General features: G+C 43.8%; 1 protein-coding gene across 1 annotated transcript; it reads right to left on the bottom strand.

The window, feature by feature from the left end:
* Nucleotides 1–454: 454 nt before the first annotated feature.
* Nucleotides 455–2480, bottom strand: msx1a (muscle segment homeobox 1a). Its single transcript, XM_084316445.1, has 2 exons — nt 1928–2480; nt 455–1505 (listed from the first exon to the last, which is right to left on the bottom strand). Exons 1-2 carry the CDS (start codon nt 2370–2372, stop codon nt 1090–1092), a joined length of 861 nt encoding a protein of 286 aa, XP_084172571.1. The 5' UTR covers nt 2373–2480; the 3' UTR covers nt 455–1089.
* Nucleotides 2481–3467: the final 987 nt, after the last annotated feature.

The following is a 3467-nucleotide window of genomic DNA, read 5'->3' as shown; positions in this document are numbered from 1 at the left end:
GATTAAAAAAACTAAATTTGACACGGTAGGATACCATAAACAACGCTGTGCTTGTTTAGAGTCCCCACATGTTCCATGTTACCCATTTCAACACTGGCATTCTATGAGGCTTATAAAGTCATTTATTTATGGTATATTTTGTATAGTGTTTGACCTTTATTCTTTTAACTGTTTACTGTATGAAGCACAATCTCAGGGGGCTCATACAGAACCAAGCATAATTTTCACTCTATATATATCTACATTGTAAATGGGAAATGTGATTTTTTTTTGGCCAATAAAAATAGCCTATAATGAATAGGTCTCATCATTTGCACCTTTGGCATAATTCGTGATATGCCTTGTGTTGATACAGCATTGTCCCAAAAGGTTCCCCATGGGCCATGAGCTATTGTCCATAAAGCACATAAACATAAGCCTGTCTTTTTTGTTGTATATAGGTCAAACGAACAACTTCTTAATGAAAAAGAATAAACAATTTATTGTTAATTTATGTCACAAATATATTCATAATATAAATGAGGATATTTTTCAAATATACATTATTTTACAGTACACAAATCCCTTCCGAAGGGAACCATTCCAACAACAGACAGTGCTGTTGTAATACAAAAAAATGCTGTGGTTCTTCAATTTAGCAAAGAGCATTCATTGACTGGACTCAGTATAGCCCACTACGCACTGATATGAATGCAAAATAAAAAAAAAAAAAAGCATGGTGTCCCTTGTTTGTAGTTTGACAACAGTCCACATAAGTGATAAGAGCCCAACCTACCTGTGGGTCTTACTTGTTGGTGACACATGTCACGCTGTGCGTAAAGTCTGTTATTGGCGTTACGTTTATAAAATAAAAATAAAAAGCCCTTTCGCTTGACTAAACCAGCCATGAACCGTTGCAAAGGAGTGGGCTATCTCTGACACACCGTGTCATGATGCAGCCTGTTAGGTTGTCAATGCTTGACTGTCCTGTCGTGATATCTGCCATAGGCCTATTGAGTCTTTCATCTTCTAATAACGTCTCGGCGAAGTGGGTCAACTTCAGAGTCAATATAATATTATATTACGGCTGCAGCAAGTCCTGCATCCTTCTCAGGCGAGGTGATACATGCTGTATCCGACATGAGCAGCGTACAGTCCCATGGGGGAGACCGGCAGAGAGTGCCTCTGGAACGGATGCGACCCTCCGTACGCGGGGACGTGCGCACCGAGAGGAAAGGAAATCCCGAACGCCGGAGGCAACATGGGCTTGGCTGCCATTTTCAGTTTTTCTAGTTCTGCCTCCTGGAGCCGCTTGGCTTTGGCTCTCCTGTTCTGAAACCAGATCTTGACTTGCGTCTCCGTCAGGTTCAGCGAGCTGGAGAACTCCGCGCGCTCGGCGATGGAAAGGTACTGCTTCTGCCGGAACTTCCTCTCGAGAGCCAGCAGCTGGGACGTGGTGAAGGGGGTCCGGGGCTTTCGGTTCGTCTTGTGCTTCCTCAGCGGGCAGGCAGGAGGACTCAACCGTCCTGTAAGAAACCCACCACATAAGATTTAGAATCTCGAAACTTGACCTTTAAATGTAGAATATTGACCATCCCGGACTGGCGCAAACATCCTGCCAAAACCCGTTAACAGTTTCACAAAACACACACTTCTTAGGGTATAACCTCCTCATTGAAACGACATATGAATCCCATTTCAAAACAAGTCTTCAATTACTGAGACTATGAGCGTGAACACGCTGTGACTTTTACGCATTTGTTTTATGCATCGACACAATAACTAAAAGTTGTACTTTAGTTTGTATATTTTGTATAATGTTTGGTCTTTATTCTTTTTACTGTATGAAGTACAATCTCAGGGAGCTCATACAGCACCAAGCATTTCACTGTAATGCACATTATATGTGTGACAAATAAAAACAAAACAAAAACAAACGTCTACTTACGTGGAGGTGTAGGAGAAAAACGTGGACTCTGAATCCAAGAATTCCTATCTTTGCTGTCCGGGCTCTCGGGTTTGATCAACACATCCTCTTGTTGCATGTTCAGTATGTCGCCCACCGAAAACGACGAGCCCTGCATGGTCAAAGGAACCGACGTATCCAAAGAAGTGGAAAGTGAGCAGCCGACCCTTGCGCCCAGCGCCTGGGACGTCCCGGCGGAGGAGGACAAGACGGCGTCCGCGGATGACAAGTCTCTGCTCGGTTTCCTGTCGGCCATCAGCGCCTCGACGCTGAAGGGTAGAATGGCCACTTTGGGCTTCACCACCGTCCGAGTCTCCTCGGTCTGCATGATCTCACCACCTCTGCTGCCGACGAGGACCGAACGCGAGGGAATGTCTTCGGTTTTCAAGCCGACGGATAAAGCTGACATGGCGACAGCGGGGGCCATACAGGTCCGATTCGTACTTTAAGGGCGAAACACTTGTAGATGTGGAAGAGAGAGAGAGAGAGTCGCAGCAGGAAGTTTGGTGTGGGTGCTCCTCCTAAGCTGATGGCATCTTCCTCATGTTTATGTGGCCAAATTGGCGTGCAGTGCTATAAGGCAGGCGTGGAGACGCAGCCGACCAATCAGCGACGAGATGGGCTGGTCGTTGGGATTCCAGTCCAGTAACAAACTCAGCTATTTGACTGGGAAAGTAAACAAGAAAGTTACTTTTTTTTTTTTTTTTTTACAGCTGAACTCCGGTAAAGAAAATAAACTCTTATTTTTAGCACGGATTAAATTAGCAAAATCCCACAAAATGTTTCTGATTCAGAGATTAGAACGATTGTTCATTAGGTTGTTATCATAACCTGTTATTGTTAGGACCTTGGCCATTTGTATATATCGCTGCCATTCCTATTAATTCTCAGCATGACAAAGTATAGTAGTAATTGACCGGATCTTTCTTGCTGTCACGAGAATCTACGCCGGAAAGTTTTTGTTATGTATTTCCGAGAGCCTATACACTAATTGATCCACGTGATGACCCGAGGGTATTCTGCAAAAAACGATTGAAAAGGTAAGGAGTCTTGAATGTTGCACAACAGTTTACTGCCTTCCTTTATGCGATGGGCCTCTCGCGGAGCGCTGTTTATTGATGGCCGCGGGGCTCTAATCAGATTGAAACACACAGCCCTTCGCAGTCATTTAGGGGTAATTATCGGGCTTGGGGGAGGGATCACTGGGATTTTTCCCTTTGACTACGTCCATTAAAGTAAAAATTATGTGGAGTCGAGGAAGGTGGAGGAGGAGGAAGCATGGAGCCAACGATAGATTTAACCTAGGACTGTCATTGATTTACCTGGCTCCTTCAAGTATAGCCTACATGTTCTCGCTATCATCAGTTCCTGCTGATCATTATCACACAGAGAGAACCGAGTAGCCTACTCCTGTAAGCTATTTGATCTATTGCAGTGTATAGTCTTTATCGGAAATATGTAGAAATCTGATATCACAAGTTTTCTATTTAATATCCGAATATAATTTCCCTCTAAACTATTC

This window comes from Notolepis coatsorum (assembly GCF_963971535.1).
Source record: "Notolepis coatsorum genome assembly, chromosome: 6".
Taxonomy (NCBI): domain Eukaryota; kingdom Metazoa; phylum Chordata; class Actinopteri; order Aulopiformes; family Paralepididae; genus Notolepis; species Notolepis coatsorum.
The sequence above is the reverse complement of the archived record's forward strand: the minus strand, read 5'-3'. Positions and strand labels throughout refer to the sequence as shown.